The 19909-nt window shown below is 45.7% G+C and overlaps 1 protein-coding gene across 1 annotated transcript; it reads left to right on the forward strand.

Moving 5' to 3' along the window:
* The first annotated feature begins 1211 nt into the window (after positions 1 to 1211).
* On the forward strand, positions 1212 to 19151 carry CUNH4orf51 (chromosome unknown C4orf51 homolog). Its single transcript, XM_090288649.1, has 6 exons — positions 1212 to 1441; positions 6765 to 6841; positions 15028 to 15086; positions 15917 to 15974; positions 16383 to 16456; positions 18991 to 19151. Exons 1-6 carry the CDS (start codon positions 1212 to 1214, stop codon positions 19084 to 19086), a joined length of 594 nt encoding a protein of 197 aa, XP_090144775.1. The 3' UTR covers positions 19087 to 19151.
* Positions 19152 to 19909: the final 758 nt, after the last annotated feature.

Raw genomic sequence — 19909 nt, forward strand, 5'->3', positions numbered from 1 at the left:
TTTTAAGGAAAGACACTCCTAACTTTAAATACTAACAATTATTTGCAAGTAACGTTATTCTCAGAGAAATATACTCTGTGGTGCGTCTGCCTCATGTGAAAGGACTGTTGAGACTCAGCTTCTGAAGCAAGTGTTCAGAGGCCAATTGCATCCGAATGATTCAACAATATGAACATGTTGATTTCTGGGCTTTTCTTTAGACCTATAGTTTGTGAGGTTTGCGAAGGTAGGGCTCAGGCCTCCGCATGTTTCAGGGGCCCCATAGCTGCTGATCCAATCACCTATCGAGATTTTTTTTTTTTTTAATGCTGATAGAGGCTGTGCTCACAGAGTGGCTGGTCCAGGGGAGGAGTGACATCTGTATTGATAAGAATTCCACAGGGTATGTGCTTAAGGACAAGGGTTGAGAACTCCTGCTCCAAGAGTTGATTAAAGAAAGGAGGAATGTTGAAAGATTCCTGTTTGCCAATGGATTGTTTGTGAATGCAGAGAAAGGCAGGCGGGTGTAGTAACCAGATTTAATTATCAGTGAAGGGTGCAGGATATCATGTGAGTGAAAGACGGAATGCTATGACTTCTCAGCCTAAACAAGGTTCACAGTGACATTTCAATGACCTTAATTCTTAACCCTGGCTCCTCTTTAGGATTCTGCAGGAGTGAACTTTAAAAAAATACCAGTGCCTGGGCCCTATTCCAGGCCAGTTGGATCAGAATCTAAGGGGGCGGGGCGGGGTGGTGGGGAGGTGAGGCCTGAGCTGCAGCTTATTTTAACAGCTCCTGGGCTGACGCCGGGTCCAGCCAGCTTAAGCACAGTTGCTCATAGAACAGTTTGAGTCACCTGCTATTGTTGATGTCACAGGCAGCTCACGTTGATGTCACAGCCAGTGTTTAAAGGAAGACTATCATCTCTTGTTCCCACTCTTAAACCACCATCATCAGGATTCACCCTTTCATTTCTAAAAGCACTTGCCACCTGCTTCCTTGCCATCATTTCTAGCAGTATATCGCTTAGAACAAAGGCCAGGAAGTTACATAACTTACAAATTGGCTGGTTAAAATTGGGGGGCAAGAGGGCGGTAGTATTTGTGGAATTTTGTCGTCTGTTGCTTGGCAACTCCCCACGAACCCAAATACTTATTGCTACTAAAAGGAAATAAATTCTTCCTTGAGCAGGGGGCTTGAGAAGTGACCCGAGCAGGCCGTCCACAGCCATGTCACTCTTCTACTTGACCCCACAAATCCTTCTGCCCTTTAGCCCCCTGACTCCTCAGGAGTTCGATCTGATCCGACGCAAGGCCGGCGCGTCCTGGCAGGAGGAAGCAAGATGGTCAGCTGCTTCTCTCACGACGTACGCGGGCAGTTACCGGAAAAAGGAGCTGGATGAGCCCGCAGGCGGCCTGTTCTCTTCTGACCCGGGACAGCACTGGCCTGAGTGTCACGAGTAAGACCTCTTTGTTATTTGCACCCGGACGTGTGGCTATAAATAGACAAGAATGCTATTAGAGGGAGAGGGTATTGTCAACCCGGAGAGACTTCCTAGACTTAACTCCGCATATTTTCCTGTTGGAAAGGTCAGTGGGAAGAAGAGCTAAATGTCAGTTATCAGCTGGAATGATGATTGCTTCTCTTTAGTGCTTGTAAAACTGTAACTGCGTACTGGTGAAGACAGAAAAATATGAGTACTTGATTCAACTGTAGATATTTTGTGTTCTCTGCTTGGCAGAGAGGTGCTCCTGAGCCTTTCGCTTTGTTTCTTGTCTAGTTTTTCCACACTTAGCTGAAAACTGCCCCCAGAGCAGGAAGAAAGTTGACTGAATCTTCCTCTGTGCTCCACCCCATAATGTCTAGTGACAAAAAGGCGCTGTTAGACCCCGAAAGACATTTTCTGAGTGTCGACTGGAAGGCAAGCCCTCGGTTAGGCCTACACAAAAAAATTGAGTTTCAGTTTAATATGGTAACCATAACCACAGGAACAAGCGATCAGCACAAAGGAGGAGATGCTATGGGGGTCTGTGGCGGGGGACAGGGTGCTGTGAGAGAGATCTCAGGGAACCAGGTTTTCTCTGAGCTTGTGCAGCAGGCGAGGAAACCATTCCGCCTAGGAGGGAGTGTGCGCAGGAGAGAAGCAGCGTTTAATCCGCAGCATCATCACAGAGCTGCAGAAAGCGTCGATGGAGGTGTGGAAAAAGACAAGGACTCCTGATGAAGTATGTCCCCCTGTATGTTAATTGTCAAATATCTTGTCCACATTCTGGAAATCTATTTGAAAGTCAGTTGGATTATTGGTTCCAACTTGAGATGTGAAGACTAACTCAAATAATATCCTAATAAATATTAGTTATATTGCCTTCCAGGGCTTTCCAAATCATCAAAACAACGCTTTAAAGCCAAGATGTCTCAGAAGTACTTGTCAATTGGATGCCTTGTCTGGTTTATTCCAACAAACTGCAGTCTCTGCGTCTTTAATAGCTCTCAAGTGTGTTGACACGTCACTTAATTTGGGAAGTTCCTTTGCCAGTTCTGTGAAGTTCAAGGCATCTCTTGACTAGAGAGTGGGATCTTCAACTACAGCTGGGGTCTACCCTGAAAATAGTTGAAAAGCTGCTATCTAAACATAGCCACTCATCAGAGTAGAAAAAGATAGCTCATAACTAGAAAAATGCAGAAATATGGTAGCTGGTGGAAATGTACAGAACTTTGAACTCGTTTCCTTTTGAGAGTATAATCATTACGTGAATCAGTCGAACCAAGGCACCCCGTGACCGTGCAGCCCACAAAAGGGCACAAGCTGGTGAGGCCTACCTTTTTTTTCTCTTTGAACCTCAGAAATGTAAGTACATTCTTTGCCCAACCACTGCTTATTCTATTAGAGGCTAAGAAGCAGCAAGAGTTATCAGTGAAGATGGAGGGCAGATTTAGGTCATTTTGGAAGGATGAGTGATAATCTAGATTTGCTTTTGTTTTTCAACTTTTTTATGTTTATTTTTTATTGGATTTATTGGGATGACAGTGGTTAATAAAATGATATAGGTTTTGAGTGTACATTTCTATAATACATCATCTGTCTGTTGCATTGTGTGTTTATCACCCCAAGTCAAATCTCCTTCTATCACTGTTTATTCCTCCTTGGTTAATTTTCAAGCCAAGGACAAATGTCCTAAGTTAGGAGCAAAAGCTGTTGGATTAAAACTTCAAGGCTATAAAGAGACATTTTTACGCTGTTATAAAATCAAAATGGTCCAAGCAGGAATTACTGAGTGAAGTATGGAATGACTGGTCATTTAAAATGTGTCAAGTCAGGAAAATATTCAAGTAGACAAAACAGGATACTTTTTATTCACCACATACTTTGAATACCCTGCAGAGCTCAGCAAAGCCATCGACCGCCTCGCTTGCGGGAAAGCACCAGGAAGCGACGGAATCCCTCCAGAAATCCTAAAGAGTGGGAAACCAGTCCTGCTACAGCCGCTCCACCATCTACTCTGTCGCTGCTGGAAGGAGGGTTACATCCCCCAGGATATGAGAGACGCCAACATTATCACCATGTACAAGAACAAAGGAGACCGCAGCGACTGCAACAACTACCGGGGCATCTCTCTCCTCAGCGTCGTCGGCAAAGTATTCGCCCGGGTCGCTCTTGCCCGCCTGCAGACCCTTGCTTCCCGCGTCTACCCAGAGTCCCAGTGTGGCTTCAGAGCTGGCCGTTCAACAGTGGACATGATCTTCTCCCTACGCCAGCTGCAGGAGAAGTGTCACGAGCAGCATAAACCACTCTACCTCGCCTTTATCGACCTTACGAAGGTGTTTGATCTGGTCAGTCGAAGCGGACTCTTCAGCTTGCTACGGAAGATTGGCTGTCCACCACATCTGCTTGCTGTGGTCATGTCCTTTCACGACAACATGCACAGCACGGTGTCCTACAACGGCGCAACCTCTGAGGCCTTCCCAGTCAGCAGCGGAGTAAAGCAGGGCTGCGTCCTCGCGCCTACGCTGTTCGGAATCTTCTTCTCCATGCTCCTCCAATACGCCTTTAAGGACTGCAGCGAGGGTGTCTTCATTCACACCAGATCCGATGGCAAGCTCTACAACCTGGCCCGTCTACGAGCCAAGACCAAAGTCAAAGAGGTGCTCATCCGTGAGATGCTCTTCGCCGACGACGCAGCTTTGACATCACACTCCGAAGAAGGACTCCAGCAGCTAGTCACTTGCCTTTCCCACGCATGCAAGGAGTTCGGACTAGCCATCAGCCTGACGAAGACGAACGTTATGGCTCAAGGCACGGGGACTCCCCCATGCATCACCATCGACGGGTACACCCTGGAGGTTGTCAACGACTTCACTTACCTCGGGTCCACCATCTCGAGCTCTCTGTCAGTCGACTTGGAGGTCAACCGGAGAATCGCCAGGGCAGCCACAGTTATGGCCAGACTGAACTGGCGAGCGTGGAACAATTCCAGCCTCACTGAGAAAACCAGACTGCGCATCTACCAAGCCTGCGTACTCAGCACTCTCCTCTATGGCAGCGAGACGTGGACCACCTACGCAAGGCACGAAAGGAAACTCAACAGCTTCCACATGAGGTGCCTGCGACGCGTCCTGCATGTCGCCTGGCAGGATAAGGTCCCCAACACCGAAGTGCTGAAGCGAGCCAATATGAGCAGTTTGCATGCAGTTCTTAGCGAGAGACGCCTCAGGTGGCTCGGCCATGTCAAAAGAATGGATGCAGGCCGTATCCCCAAAGACCTCCTCTACGGCGAGCTAGCAGAAGGCAAGAGGATGACAGGGCGCCCAAAACTGCGGTTCAAAGACATCTGCAAAAAGGACATGACACGATGCTCCATCAATCTCAACACATGGGAAGTTCAAGCAGACGACCGCCTAGCCTGGAGGCTCGCGGTCAGGCAAGGTACGTCACGGGCAGAGGCTGCGCGCAACGAGGAGGCGGCCCAGAAAAGATCGAGGCGGAAGCAGCGTCAACAGCAGCAACAACGGCCATCTGCCTTCACCTGTAACAAGTGCGGCAGGGATTGTCACTCCCGAGTCGGACTGCACAGCCATTCTCGGCGGTGCAGATAGACTCTCAAGAAGCTACGCCATCGTCTCTCGAGACGGACGGCTGCCGCCGCCGACGACGACGACGACGACTTTGAATACCCAGATTGTGCAAGCCAGAGGCAAGTTGGTCATTTGGTTCTGAATCAGATTAAGGGCCAATATGTAAGATTCATAAACATCCGAGAAGAAAGCTCCTGCATTGGGAGAGCGGAGTTGAGTGTGGTGTGGGACTGAAGACGCCCCTGTGGAATATCGGCTCCCTCTCCCGTAGTCTGCCAAGGTTAAAGTAAGGGAAGAGCTGCGTTTTGGAATTCCTAAGGCAAAAGCATGGCACAGGTGTAAGTGTTTAAGCCTTGATGCTTTATTTATGAAATTATTCATTTATTCATTCATCAATCACATATTTCTTTAAGATGCTGTTTTGTGTAAGATCTTCTAGGCTAAATGGGTCGTGGTGATGGTTGCACAACACTGCATGTGCTTAATGCTACTAAATCGTACATTTTACCATGGCTGAAATGGTGCATTTTATAGTAACGATTTGTGAAGGACAGGATTGCCAGAATAGAGGGGATATATGTACTCGCTCCCCCATAAAAGCAGAAAACCTCTGGGAGAAAACCTGTCAAAATTAACTTTTTCAAAACTCTAGAAATCGACCAAAGATGTGCAACACACTGAGGCATGTTTTCGGGGAACACTTGGGTAAAAACAGCAGGGTCTGTGGCATGGAAACCTGACCACCCTCATCGCTCTGATGGTCCTTGAAAACAATGGCTCCTGCAGAGGTTTGCTCAGGAGAATGATCCGTTTTGTTGAAAATCATGATTCTCAAGCTGCTCCCCTCAGAAACTCTGATCGGGAGGCACCAGTGAATCTGTTTAACAAATGTTCCACATGATTCTTAGGATTAAGAAACGGTGGAGCCTGCCACTCTGTAAAGAGGTTGAAAAATCTCGCTTAGCAGCATAGCCACCTGCTACCAAACTTCAATGGAATATTTTCAATTCCAGGCAGATTAATTCCAGATGAATTAGAAAGCTAAGTGTGAAAGGCAAAATGATCAAACCCCTACCTCGCGCCCACAGCTCCAGGTCCTGGAACTGGGAGACCCTCCCTTCCCCAATCAGAGGCCCTAAAACCATGGCCACCGGTGTTGAGTCTGTCCATCTTGTGCAAAGTAACCTGGCTCCCCACCAAGCCCTGACCTGCTTAAAGAGTGTCAGGGGTGCGTTCAGGGAAACTGAGATATGGATGTTCTGAAGGAGAGACACACATCTGTGTGTCTCCAAGTCACGTCACTGCTCTGACGTTCTCAGTTTTACTGGGAAATCCACATAATTACGGTAATGTTTTCTGTTCCATTCATAGCACTTATTTTGAAAGCAACGTCCCAGAGAAAAGACTCATATACCTTCCTAAAACAAGGATGAACTCAATGCTCCAGCTTTTCGTGTACAAAAGTTGAACATGTTCGCCTTTTATGACAAACCAGGGAACAAACAAGTCACTAAAGACAACGAGAAAGTCCAACGGGGGCTGATTTCGTGGGAGTGCAGGATTATGGTTGGGAGTGTGGAAAGGGCAAGAGAGGAGGCCAGAGTTTAAGAAATTAAATGAAAAGATGAGTGAAAATCCCTCTAAGTCCATAAGTTGTGACTTATAAACGCATACATGTATAGCTCATTTCTTCTGTTCTCTTTCTTCAGGCTGTCAGTGCCAAATGGCTCCGCTGGTACCCCTACACTCTGCTGGGCTGGTCCCCAAGACACTGCAGGTGTCAGAGGTGAGTGCAGCACCTTCAGCTCAGAGCATCGCCCTTTCGGCAAGTTTGCCCTCATTGTAACTTCTGGATTCTTGGTCGAAGTCCATATGGTTTCCATTTGCCTACGACAGGCAAGGCATCTTTAGAAAGAAAATGGACATATTCTATTCTGGGTCCGTCACTCTTAAAAATGACAGTTATTTGAGGGCAAAATTCTCCCCGTTCAATTTTTCCCATATGTAACTCTGCCAGGGCCTGGAGCTCTGATAATGTAATGTGAGCTTTACCAGGCACATCAAAGAATTAATTAAGAGAAACCAAAGCTACAAGCCACCAGCTAGTAAATGACATTTACTCATCTGTAGCCACCTCCACTCTGTTTTAGTTAAATTAGGTAAAGCTGACTGTTCTCAGAGATAAACCTCCAAATTCCAGCTGGTTAACACAGCCAAAGACATTTTTTCTTCATTTAAAGGCCAAGGTGGGGGGTTTGCAAGCGGACCTTCCTTCATCTTGGGGCTCCACCACCCCTTGGGACCCCAGAGTCCTTCGTGTGTCTTATCTGGCAGGTGGATATGATATCCATCTGTTATGCTGATATTCCAATGGGAGAAGTGGTCACAAGGCTCAGCCTAGATGCCAGCATTCAGAAATGGGGTTCTTGCTGGGAAGCCACTTCTTAGCACGGGCCACGCCCACTGGGAAGGAACCGCTGGCCATCCTGCCACACACTCTGATTTTGAGGAAGAAGCAATAGGCTTCCCCCCTATAATTTCCATCTCTCGGGGTTAAATCTTTGAAGGTTTAATAAGGCTAATGTCATCTCAAATTAGAATTATTTAGCGCTTTATGAAATTTCCTGGTAATACTTTTTGCTGTAGTATTTAAAGGTTTAAGATGTGTGTGTGTGTTTTGGGAGGGCATGGGAGGTGAAAAGAGCTGTCCTGCAGCCCTACAGGGTTTTCTTCCATGATGGAGATAAAGGTTTTTAACAGCCGCCTTGGACGATCACGAGCCTGCTAGCTTTCTGAATAAAACTGGACTTTACGAGAGTAGTTCGTGCGAGATGGGCTTTATGCCGTCCTCTGGCTTGGGGAGGCCAAAGGAAAGGACAGCTGACCATCTGTGCAATTGTTAAAATCAAGAAAGACTTACTTTCTCCCCTTCGCAGTAATGAACATAAAATCGAAACACCCCACATAGTTGGGAGACAAGACTGAGCTGGGGCACAGGAATTAAACAGCCTGATCGCATCGTTCAGCGTAAGCTCGGGTGGCAGGGCATCTGATCTGCAGAGCAGAGAGTACAATCCTATTACATTTACATTCTGTTTGTGCCCTTCAGAATGCTGGGTAGCCCACGAATCACCTCTGGCCTGGGGGAGTCGAAAGCTAAGCAGTTCCTAGTCTGGTGGGCGGGATTATTTCAAGGGTAGTAACATGAGCAGCAAAGGCATCCTTAACCACCGTATGACAGGTATGACTTTGTTTTCCTCTCCTCTCCTGTTTTTATGGTGAAGCATTGGAAGGAGGAAATGACATAAGTGGATATGTTCATAATGATGACTTCTTAATAGATTTTATCCATATTGTGTTTTCACTCCTCAAATGGTCATTGTAATTTAACTGATAGCTACAGCAGGTCCTCCAATAAGGTTGTTTCGGTCAATGTTGTCTCCTTAGATCGTCCATGAGTTACTGTAGGAACGTAACTCTGGTTTATGTGAATCCGCCTTCAGCAAAACTAGTCTTGTTATATGTTGTTTTACTTAAAGCCACAGAACCTATCCCCACAAGAGTTAAGTGAGGACTTAACTGTACTTGATCAGTTAAGAGGTGACAGTCCCTCAAGGCAGAATTATGTCATTTGGCCAAACGATAACTTGTGGGCTTCTTCTCAATTTTCATGTTTAATGTTTGGATGATCAACTTTAATTGTTATGCTAGAAGCCCCTAATGAAAGGGGTTAAAACATGAAGCCAAGGATCAAATCTTCAATACAAGCCAACCGTAAACGTTTGCTCACCATTACCGGACAGACAGTGGTCTGTTGATTGTCTCTTTGTAGAAATGTATGCATTTCACATAGGTGTGCAAATCAGATGGGTGGGGCTTAAGTGTGATTCCTGTTTATCAGAGTAAAACAGTTCTCAAATTCCTTCTCCCTACTGCTTTCAGAGAGCTGTTGTATTTGTTCTGCTTATGCAAAGGTGGCTTTGCTCTTGCATTAATTACTATCCATTTCTTTCCAATTGTTTGATTTGGTTGTGGGATTCCCCTCCTATGGCCCCATCATAGGCTCATCCCTTATAGTCAAAGAACAAAGCAATACCTAATGAAAGTAAAAATCAAGTGTCATGAAACTGTAGTACAACAAACAGAAATAGATAAACAATCCAACTTCCCACTTAGCTCTGCTAAGTCGGTTTTAGCAAGCTTTGTTTACTTTGAAAGCTTCTCTCCAGCAAAAGCAGTCTGGGGAGAGCTGCGTGGAGCCCAGACTGTGGCAGAGCTGTGGCCATCCCTGTCCCTTCTCTTGTCCTTGGCACTCTGTCTGTGTCCATACCTGCGCCCCTTGAAGATGAGCCCAGGTTACCCTTGCAAAAGGCTCCACTGGCCTCTTTTATTCTCGCTGTTCCAGGAGGCGCAATATGTACTAGAGAAGAGGCTCTCCATAGCATGACCACATCAAAACCCAGATGTGACCATATGTGGACGAGCTCCTCGGGAGAGTCCCTAACCACGGGCGACAAATTCCGAGTGTCTGAAGCAGCCACCTAGAACTGTTTTTATGGTATATGCCCTTTCATAAGAACGGTAGTGTCTAGGAGAATATTGACAAGAACCAAATAATATTCTAGGAGGGCAGCATCAGCATGGTTTGTCATGTTACTTCGAGAGTGTTTGTGTGCATTTTTGTCATCCCTTTTCTTGTATTCCTTTATTCCCACTTTTATTTCCCTGTGAAGCATTCACTAAACCTCAGAAGATTTCTTAAAGCAAAAAGAACTCATCAGACTACTCTATAAATTATGTCTTCACACAGGAAAACCTTAAGCATAAACAACTTGATGTCACTTGTGTTTCCTGTTGCACTTGCAATAAAATCCTCATTCCTTACTGAGGCCTTTTAAGTCTTTCATAAATGTGACCCTGCCTGTCTTTCCAGCCTCTTTTTGTGCCTTTCCTCCATTTTGCTCATTCTGTTCCCGTGACAGTAGCTTCTTTTAATAAGTGGAAAGTATCAAGCCACTTCCTGCCCCAGGACCTTTGCACATATGTTCTCTTGGCTGGAACACAATTTTCCTGGCTCTGCCGAGTTGTAACCTTCAACCCTTCTCCTCCTCCTTCTCCCGTGCACTCCTCTTCCTCCCCCATCCTTCTCTTCCTCCCGGCCTCACCCTCCTTCCTCTCTTTCTCCTCCTCCCTCTGACTCTCACTGTGGAACTTGATTGCCACGGGAGCAAGGTGACTTAGAACAGGCTGCACTCACCACAGGGTTCTCATGTTCACTCCTGGTGTGGGCCACCGCAGCAGAGGGACCTTGAATGCTGGCTTTAGTGTGTTTTCTGGCTAATTTGTATGCCTCGCTGTGGGAAGTACGTACATCTCTTTTAAACTACAGCAAAGGAAAAAAGCTCACACTGGCCACCAGTAAATGCAGAAAGTGTCAAAAGCAGTTAGCTAGGACTGAGGTCCTCACCCCAGCACACTCTGGAGAATTCCAGAATGGCCCCCGACTCAGGAACACCAGCATCTCTTTTAAGTGTTGAGAGCTTTCTTTTGCAATCTCTATTTTGAGTTAGGAAACAGTCTAATAAATGGTTAAATGTGTTTGCCAGAACATATTCGAGTCTAAGGCAACAGTTTCCAAATTCCCTGCAGAGATTGGACGCAAGGGAACCCTGGCAACCAAGCCTGTTATTAAGAAGGTCACAAGATGCCATCTGTTTCCGCGTGCACTTTACTGTCCAAGCGTAACATCCACTGGGAGGTGGCTGCGTTGGCTTTTGACCATGACCTTACCAGGGAGCACTGTCGTGGGCACTGCAGTGGCTTGAGTGGGCCTGTGTGAACAAACCAGGCGTCTGCCTACCGGGTGGGCTGGGGTGGGGAGAAGATGAAAGGGAGGCAAAACGCTGCTTGTGGGCCTGCCTGGGGCTGCGGCTCCAGCGCGATTGTGCTGCAGAGGCCGGCTTTTCTAACCTTTCTTCTGCCTCGTGTCGGCCATCCGCAAAATGGGATAACAGCGCCCCTCCTTTACCTGTAACTGCAAAATGAAAGCAGGTGAACGAAGGCCTCATTCTTTTATTCACAACTTAAAAAAAGGAGTTTCTAATCCATAGTGAAGTTGAAGGACTAGTACAATCAGTATTCACCTCCTCACCTCCATGCATCAGTGGTGAGCATTTGGCCACATCTGTTAATGCTCAGTGTTACCCTGCCTCTCTCTAGTGATACTTGTACAGACTTCTTTACTGAACTGTTGAGAGGGCATTACAGACATCGTAACAGTATGTCCTTAAATGCTGCAGCGTGTGCCTCTGAGAAGTAAGAATGTTTTCTTATGAGACAATAATGCTATTATCACACTTAAGAAATTCGATATAGATAGAATAACTTAAAAAAATCTATTATATAGATCTTAAATGCCTGATTCTTAAAAATCTCTCAGGAAAGGTTTTCTCTATTCTCTATCCCTGTGGTTAGCAGCTCTCTAAGACACTTCCTATTTCTGAGGCAGTTTTTAAAAATGTGATGAAAGCCCTGGGCCCTTATCTTCAGAAAATATCCCTAAAGACACATCTGCAAGCCAACAATGCGCATACCTCGGATCCCTCTGGTGTCCACGGGCGCTAGGGTAAGTGTTGTTAATCTTTGGTCCACATCCTCCTCTTTGTGTACAAAGACTTGAAGACCACAGCCCTCAAAAAGGCGAAGTATGGTTTGTTTTCGCTTTCCCACATTATGTTTTATGTTCGAGGAACTCAGATATAGGTAGGCAGGAGATCATATTCTCTGCAATCGATGAAAAGGAAACTGAATCTCAAATATAGCTGAGAGTTATACTGGGACAGGCACGCAGTAGGCAGACTCAATGATTAGCAGACCTGGAAGAATACTTCCAAACTTAAGCTTCTCTGATTTTGGGAGAGCCAAAGCTCACCAATCCACACTTACTTCCTCGATAACTTGCTTTTAAAAACCAAACACCTGCAGCATTCATTCATTCCATTGTGTTGGCAGAACATTGAAGGACCTTCTACATACAGTTAGAACATGTGGGCCGTTACTAACATTGTTATTTTCAAACTCTCCCAGGTTGGTTACAGTTTTAGGACTAGGAAGTGGAAGCAGGGAGGTGGAGACACAGACTAGGATAACATTAAATGTCCTTCATTAAAAGGTCAGCTGAAACTGCTAGGGTCAAGTTGTACCGTGGGCTCTATTTTGTCAACTGTGCGCTCGCAAGGAGAAAAATCATTAGCTGACCATACTTCAACATATGTGAACCTGTTGGTGTCCCTTCCTTCCCGTAAACAGACTAAAGAAAGTGAGACATGTTTCTAGCTCAGTTAGAAAAAGATGGATGTTTTGTCAAAAGATGGACATAAATGTATAAATCCCTCATGCAAAAATTCTAATGCCTCTTTCCCCTCCATAATCTACCAAATGCCTCAATATTACCTTCTGTAAAAGTTTAATACGGTATTATAGAATTACTTCATTTACTAATTAATGATTATCTCATGTAATTCTTGAACGGAAGGGTGACAAAAAGCTAGTTAAAGCTCTGGCAGGCCTGTGGTGTTTATAAAGCTCTAACGGAGCTTTGAAAGGCCAAGGATTCGTGGCAAACAGAATAATCAGAGCTAATTGAGCAAGATAAACTTATCCACCTGATTTTACTATAGGTTTGAAAAAGTGGGTCTTTCCTGAATTTAGTTAAATAGTTGTTGAACTCTTTAGTTGACTTTAGCTTAAGATAGAGCTTGTTTTAAAAAGCATCGGTGTAAAGTAGCACAAATAACAATGACCATTTGACAAATGCTATTCCTTTCCCTTGACTCATTCCTATTGACCAGACCCAATCATATTATGTCAACAAGACCCCCTTTTTCTTTGATCAGTTTTTGTTTATTTTAATCACGTTAAAACTTTGAGCGATTCAACACGATTAGTCCTTAGGGAAATGCCAGTGGCGATTCAACACGATTAGTCCTTAGGGAAATGCCAGTGAAACTCTTCACATCTGGAAGAATGGCAATGATCACAAAGACAGTAACACACGCTGGTGAGTGTATGGAGAAACTGGAACCTTCATTCAGTGGTCGTGGGATGTAGAATAGTACAGCCATTTTGGGAAACACGTTGACATTTCCTTTGAAAGTGAGACATAAATTTGCTATAGGAGCCAACAATTCCACACCTAGGTATTTGTCCAAGAAAAATGAAAACATATGTCGACGCAAAGACTTACCACATGGACATTTCCTGCGGCATTATCCATAATAGCCCAAAGTGGAAATAACCTTTATGTCCATCAGCTGGTGAGTGGATAACAAAATAGAGTCTATTCATATAATGGAATACCACTCATCAATAAAAAGGAACAAAATGTTAAAAATGCTGCATTGTGGATGGACCTCAAAAAACATGGTAAGTAAAAGAAGCCAGACATGAAAGGCCACATAATGATTCCATTTATATGAAATGTCCAATAAAGGCAAATCTATAAAGAAAGTGGGATTGTCATTTTCTGGGGCTGGAGAGAGTAAAGGAGATTAGCCATAAATGGGCCTGAGGGAGCTTATTGAGGTAATGAAAATACTCTAATACTAGTTTATAGTATTATGGTGATGGCTGCCTAACTTGATAAATTTACTCAAAATCATTGAATGGTACACTTAAAATGGGTGAATTTTATGGTATGGAAGTTATATACCTCAATGAAATTCTTACGATATACACCAGAGCTGCTTTAGACCTTGAGAAAAATTTATAGCCCTAGAATTTCAGCATGGTCTTTGTTCCCTCATAGAAGAATATTCTAGGCAGAAACATTTTTACCCCAACTTCTGGTCCTGCATGTAAGGAGCTTCGGAGTCATCACTCCATCCTAACAACGGGTACAAAGCAGCACAGACTGAAAAATCAACAACTCTTCTTGGGTCCTCATGAGAGGGGTGGACACAGGGCAAACCACTGTCCCCAAAATGGAGAGTCAGATGTGCAAAGACAGGGAATCATGGCTTACTGGAGCAGAGACTCAGCAGCGGAAACAATCACAGCTACCAGCACCCGTGTGGGACCCTCTGAACTGTGACTGACGAAGTGCTGGAGGCTCACCATGGACAAGCCTGGGAGCTAAAAACTCCAGGGGGACCCGGGCATAGGGGAGTCCCTTCAACACTAAGATTTACCTCCAGGAACTTGACTGGGATCCCAGAGTAAATATCAGAGAAAAATGCTCTTTGTGTTTCAGGAAAAGGGAGGGGAAGAGGAACCATTTTGAAATATTCCAGACACTACGTTCTTAACAAGGTCAGCCCTCAGGAGACACTGGTCAGCCAGAACTTAACCTGCTGGGATATTATCATAGCATAACTGACCTGGGCAGGGGGAGGGAATACTCGCCTCCACCCCCCAGTCTTTCCTGTGGGAAAAAGGAATTACCCACCTCCAGCCCTCTCTAGCTGTCCTGTTCCACCTAATGAGAGAGGAAACAAACAAACAAACAAACAGAAAAACAAAAACTTAGAAACTAGTGAAGTTCCCGGCTCAGATCTTACTAATCAGAGATTGAGACCTAATCAGGGACTTACTTGAAGAAAATCTCCTGAAGAAGGGCAAAGGGTACGGAAAACTGAATCATTCTGATAATTTGTTTTATTATAGTCTCACAATTTCAATGTCTCCTCAGCTGTTCCCAGTGCCATTTTTATTTTAAAATAAAACTGAAATGTGTCCCATACCAAAAAATGTTTTACCTCCCTCACCCCGCCACCTAAAAGCTCCAGAGGTTAGTCTGAGTGAACTCTTAGTCACTGTTCCATCTTGCCTGACTGACTCTCACTCTTCTGTTGATCAGATTCTAAAGGGAAGTAACTGTTGTGGACAGTGTGTTGATACAGCCTAATCGGGAGTATAAGAAACTTTATTCTAACACTGGTTCAAGCCTGGTTTTTCCTTTTTGTTGGCACACAGGACTGTTCCCTCATCTAACCGGTTCCTTTAAAAAGTCCCTTGATGTCAAGCACAGAGTGGTAAGTCCAACGTTTCTCAATGACCACTTGTAGGGAGCTTAACCGCCTGCACCGCATGGCTCCTAGGGGCAATGTAGGGTCCGGTTCCCATGAGCCTCTGTTCACAACGTTTTCCTCAACTTTGTATTATGTGTGTCTCTGTGCAAAGACACCTTATCTAATATATGTTATTGATCCATGCCTAAGTGAAGATGATCTAACGCATGTTTTCTCGGTAACGCACAGCACAGTCTTCTGGTACTGAGGAACAGTAGAGAGCGCTCAGCAACACACGGGGCGGGAGGGGGCATTTTAAATGGAATCACTAACCCAGAGCTGAAAAATGCAGAAAACAGGGCACTAAATAGGTTGCAAAAAGGATACTTGTTTACAGTATGAGAGTTGAAACAAGAAGGGAAAGTGTCCTCTTGTCTGACCTTGACCGAGAAGGTGCATGTCAGGTGACTCTGATTGTTTGCCTCTCTGTGCATGTCCTTGAAAGACCTCAGATGTGCTGGGGGTATTGACTTGGGGTTGCAAAAAAACTCACATGCAGGAAATTCATGAATAAGATGCATTGATGATATTCATTTCCTCTACCCACTTTCCTAGTAGGGTGTTTAGCTTTTCTTATTGATTTGGATAAGCTCTTTGCATATTAGGATAGTACGCTTGCCTATCCTATTTTATAAATAATTTCCCCAATTTTGTCTTTTCATTTTACTGTCAGTGGCATTAGGCAGCAGTACCCAACTGCCTTTTGAATGGGGAGGACAATGCTGCAAAAGGAATTCTGTATAATTTCTGTTGTGAAAGTGGTTGGTATTTATTTTTATCTTTCTTCTTCACAGGCACACCAAATTCTGGGTGGCAATTTTTCTCCAGCCCCTCCAAATTATGGAAAGTCGTGTAAGTCCTAGCCCAGACTGTCACTTCATGTCCATGTCCTGCCTTTAATGACAATCTTCATCTGCTATTTCCATCCCTTTCCCAGACTGAGGCCATTTCAGGTCTTTTGCATTTCTGCCTCCTTCCTCCTGTCACCACCTTGTGACCTCATTGTCCCTCTCCGAACAGTGAGGGTGGAAGGAGGCGGCAATAAAAGGAGGGAGAAGTCCCACAGAGGCAGCTCTGAAAAAGAGCAAACACGTGAGAGGTGGCGGTGGTGGCGGCAGGGGTCGCGGGGGTGTATGTGAAGGTTTGGAACTATTGATTAGAAATGGTGTAGGAATATCAGTAAATGTCATTCGTTGATACTATTGTCGATCCCGTTTGCCACAAGCATTTCCGCACTGGCTGTCTGTCTTTTCATGCTAGATGTGAGACCTAAGAAGCCAGCATTTGAAAACCTGATGAAGTACAACCGACGAAGCACAGTCTTCCTGAGGCCTGTAAGAATCATTGTCCTTGTCACCCAACAGTGGACCCGCAGGGCAGTGTCAACGGGTGTACCTGTCGGTGTGGCAGAGAGGGTGTTGGCGTGTGTACGTTTAGAGTTGGTGTGAAGATCATCCCTCGTTTTCAATCAAGTGACCCAGAGGCACGCAGCCGGTTCTGGGAAGCAGTCTTCCTTAAAGCATTGGGACCATTTCTTTCTTTCTTTTTTTTTTTTTTAAGGTTTATTTATTATTTATTTATTTTTAGAGAGAGGGGAAAGGAGAAAGAGGGAGAGAAACATCACTGTGTGGTTGCCTCTGACGCGCTCCCAGTTGGGGACCTGACATGCAACCTAGTCATGTGCCCTGACTGGGAATCGAACCGGCAACACTTGGTTCGCAGGCCGATGCTCAATCCACTGAGCCACAGCAGTCAGGGCGGGACCGTTTCTTGTTGATAACTCTCCAGCTGTTTTGGAAACGAGCAGTGAAAGGGATTGGATTTTTCTCTTATACTGTCCAACGTTTCATCAGTGATATGCGTGACTTGCCGATTTTGCCTCTTGCAAAAAAGGCATTAAGTTCTCAGACTGTCCTCCCTTCTGAGGACCCACCCTGGGTGCCCAGCATCCTGGGCACACTTTATTCATGTGGCTCTTCTGGCACCCCACATCCACTGTCCCCGCTCCCCCTGACGTGGCCTTCCATGGCTCTGTCTTGCCTGATAAGACTTTCTCAAAACCCAGTAATTTTTAACAGTATGTTAAAACGGGATTCTTTTAATGTCTTAGAGTTCTGGCAGAGACTCCTAGAGAACAAGTTAAAAGAATAAAAACTGGTTTCTGCAAGTACCATACTGACTGCACCTCATTTAATGTCCATGTTATAAGTACTTTTGCTATCCTAGCACCTTTGTTTATTAAGATTTCTCTAAATTGACTTAACAGCAACTCAGCCTTATCCTAAGAAATTATACAGGGTGTGGCAAAATAGGCTTGTAGTTTTTATAGTTTTTCACATGGAAAATGATACAATGATTAATAAATAATAATACAAGAAAAAACTGTGTTTCACACACTCACAACTGTAAGCCTACTTTTGCTCAACCCTGTATTTACAATACCATGGGTTTGGTATGCTAGGTATGTGGATTAGGAAAAAGAAAACCTGACCATTAAAAAAAAATGTTATTCAAGTACCACCTAACACCATCACAAGAACCACCAGTTCTATATAGATATCACTCCAGAAAATGCTAATCTACAGGCCCTGACTAGCAAATCTGATAAACTTAGCTAATGGGACTGTTAGACGGCCCACTTTGGTTCCAGTTCCACTGGCCTTTCAGAAATAGTACATTTTTCTAGATTTTTCTGCCATAAGGCCTGGTAACTTTCCTATGAAGCAGTTCAAGTGTGACGCGGCAGTGAGGTGGCAGGCTGTGGAGTGAGTTATTTGGGGGCATTTGAAGCTGGGCAGTCCAACAGAAAATTATAGAGTATGGGCAGCCAGGGACCTCCCTTCCCTGTAAGGTTGGTACATGCTTCTAGGAAGGGTGGATGATTTCCTGAAAGTATATTTACTGTGAGCTGGCTTCCTGGGAGTTGCTTGGGAGAATCATTAACTCTTGTTAAATAAGTAAATCTCTCGTGCTGCACGGAGCTGTACCCGGGCCAAGCAGTTCCACTGCCCGAGTCTGCAGCTGTTCTGGGGAACAGTGGCCTTTCTCTTTGAGGTGCTTCCCTAACCCCCTCCCCTGAAATGAATTCTCTATGTCATAGCAGCCTCTGTGAAGTCAACAATTCCTGACAAAGTAGTGGCATTGCATCCTGCTCTTGGTTTTACTGAGCAACAACAAACTAAAAGTACACACGCACACCACAGTTCATGGGAGGCACTTGCCTGGGAAACTCTGGGCCTACAGTGCTGTCCAAAACATAAGTCATGACTTTTTATTTACTAGATAAGGCGAAATCTTAATTTTTAAGATGCTATGTTTTGGGGGAGGAAAACATGCACGGAGATGTAAAATGCACCCTCTTGCATCAGCAACAAGCAAGGATTGAATGAAATTTTCAACCACCATTAACAATATTCTCACTTTAGAAAGTATTTGCTTAGTGTCCAATACCTTCAGTAACCAACTTCTAAATATTTATGTTTCTGAGCCCCATGTTGAAGAAGTTTATGATGTAAAAGTGAAAGCAGAGAAATCATCACACCCAGCAGGGCGCAGACTACAGGAATGGGAGGGAAGACAGGGGAAAGAATCTTATCGCCACAGGATGGTTAAGGGACACAGAGAAGTCATGAGCCGTGTGGTCAGTGATTCCAGGGCTTCTTGCCTCTTTTCCTCTTATGGACCGGGCCTTCCTGGCAGAGACAGGATAGATGAAGTAGGAAGGTTAAAGGCACTGGAATAAAAAGCAGGAACAATCCCAACTCCCACTCGTTCGTGAATGGTGTCTGGCAATTTCATTTTTGATTCCGCCGCAAAAGCTAACCTTGGCATTTGGGCTAGAGCTGACAACCAGGTCATTTTTCTGCAGCCTCCGGAGCCCTGTAACTCTGCAAGAAAGTCTGGTTCGTCTGAAGACTCAGATGCTGACCAATACTACGTTTACAGTCTGGGAGGACCGTTCTAGTCGCTTAGCTGAGCCGGAAAGCAAAGCCACAAAGCTGCAGGTCGGCAGTTTGCCTAATTAACGACTTGGAGGTAGGAGGGCCTCGGGACACGTGGACCTTGGCAGGCCGACTTTCTTGGACCCTTCTCTGGTCTTCAAATGCCCTCGTCCCTCAATTTTTTTTCTCTTTATTGTACGAGGGGAAAAAGTTATCGTTATGATCATTATTACATTTCCCTCTAAAATAAATACTTGGTACTCCACGTCTCTGCAAGAACCACAGAAACGGTGTTGGGGCACCGACAGCTGTAGGTTCCAGCGTCAGAGCCCGTCCTTCAATCTGGGAGCCCGCGGGGTGGGGGTGGGGTGCTCTGGGGCGTGAGAAAGGCGCATTTGTATTCAGAGCAGAGGGGCGAAAGCCCCGCTGCCTTCTGCGGCCAGGTTGTCCTCCGAGAGAGAGGCGCCACCAAGAAGCAAATTGGCTGGTCGAGCGGGCTAGGGCCGCTCGGGTCCAGCAGAGGCAGGAGCCTGGGGTTGGGGAGACTCGGGCCCTTTCACGCCCAGGCTCTCCCTGGAGACCCCCCTCCCCCACGCGCCCCTGCAGTCCAGCCACAGCGCGCCCCATCCACGGCTCCGCCCCCAGCCTGGGCCTTCCTCGCCCACCTCCTCCTTCCACTCTGCTCCCCACCCCAATTCCTCTCCTCGCACAGCCACCCCTCTGCCCCTGCGCGCCCCGCACGGCCTGCCCCCGCTTTTGCGCAGGGTGCTGGGGGGAGGGCCCTGGCTCAGAGACTGCGCGCGGGAAGGACCTCTCTGCCGCCCAGGACGGCACGGGTCCCCCGTC

Source organism: Furipterus horrens, unplaced genomic scaffold, assembly GCF_987537825.1.
Source record: "Furipterus horrens unplaced genomic scaffold, mFurHor1.1.pri manual_scaffold_10, whole genome shotgun sequence".
In the NCBI taxonomy this organism is placed as follows: domain Eukaryota; kingdom Metazoa; phylum Chordata; class Mammalia; order Chiroptera; family Furipteridae; genus Furipterus; species Furipterus horrens.